We start from the raw sequence: 427 nt of genomic DNA on the forward strand, positions 1-427 counted from the left end.
CTTCTTGACCAGGTAGTCAAAGAGCTCTCCACCAGACACATGTTCTAGCACCAGGTATCTGCAGGGGGCAGGCAGGCGTTGGGTGGGTGCACCCAGCCAGGGCACCGCTGCTCCTCAGCAGGTGGGCGCCCGCCACTCCCCTCCTGGCAGGCCCAGGCAACAGACCCACACTGAGCCTCAAGACCAGGGGGCAGAGGTAGCTGACCCTCTCCTGAGCCTGAGGTTTGGTCCTTCCAGGCCCTTCCTGGGCTCCTGAATGAGCGAGGACATGTCAGATGCTCAGGCCCTGAGGGAGCCGGGCACCAGCAGGGCGGACCTCAAAAGGGATGGGTTGGGGCAGGGCACAGCTGGTCTGGGAAGAGGCGAGGCAGGGTCCGGGGGAGGACCCGGGTGGGGAAGGGGCCTGGGCGGGAGGAGGGGGCCCGGG

At 67.0% G+C, this 427-nt stretch overlaps 1 protein-coding gene across 1 annotated transcript in view; it reads right to left on the minus strand.

Annotated features, from left to right (window-relative positions):
• Positions 1-427, minus strand: part of BRSK2 (BR serine/threonine kinase 2) — a 19,368-nt gene that overhangs the window by 14,378 nt on the left and 4,563 nt on the right. The window contains exon 7 of the mRNA XM_010837802.1: positions 10-58. Coding sequence (XP_010836104.1) covers positions 10-58 — 49 coding nt within the window. The remainder of the gene's footprint in view (positions 1-9; positions 59-427) is intronic.

This window comes from Bison bison, unplaced genomic scaffold (assembly GCF_000754665.1).
Source record: "Bison bison bison isolate TAMUID 2011002044 unplaced genomic scaffold, Bison_UMD1.0 scf7180017864080, whole genome shotgun sequence".
Taxonomy (NCBI): domain Eukaryota; kingdom Metazoa; phylum Chordata; class Mammalia; order Artiodactyla; family Bovidae; genus Bison; species Bison bison.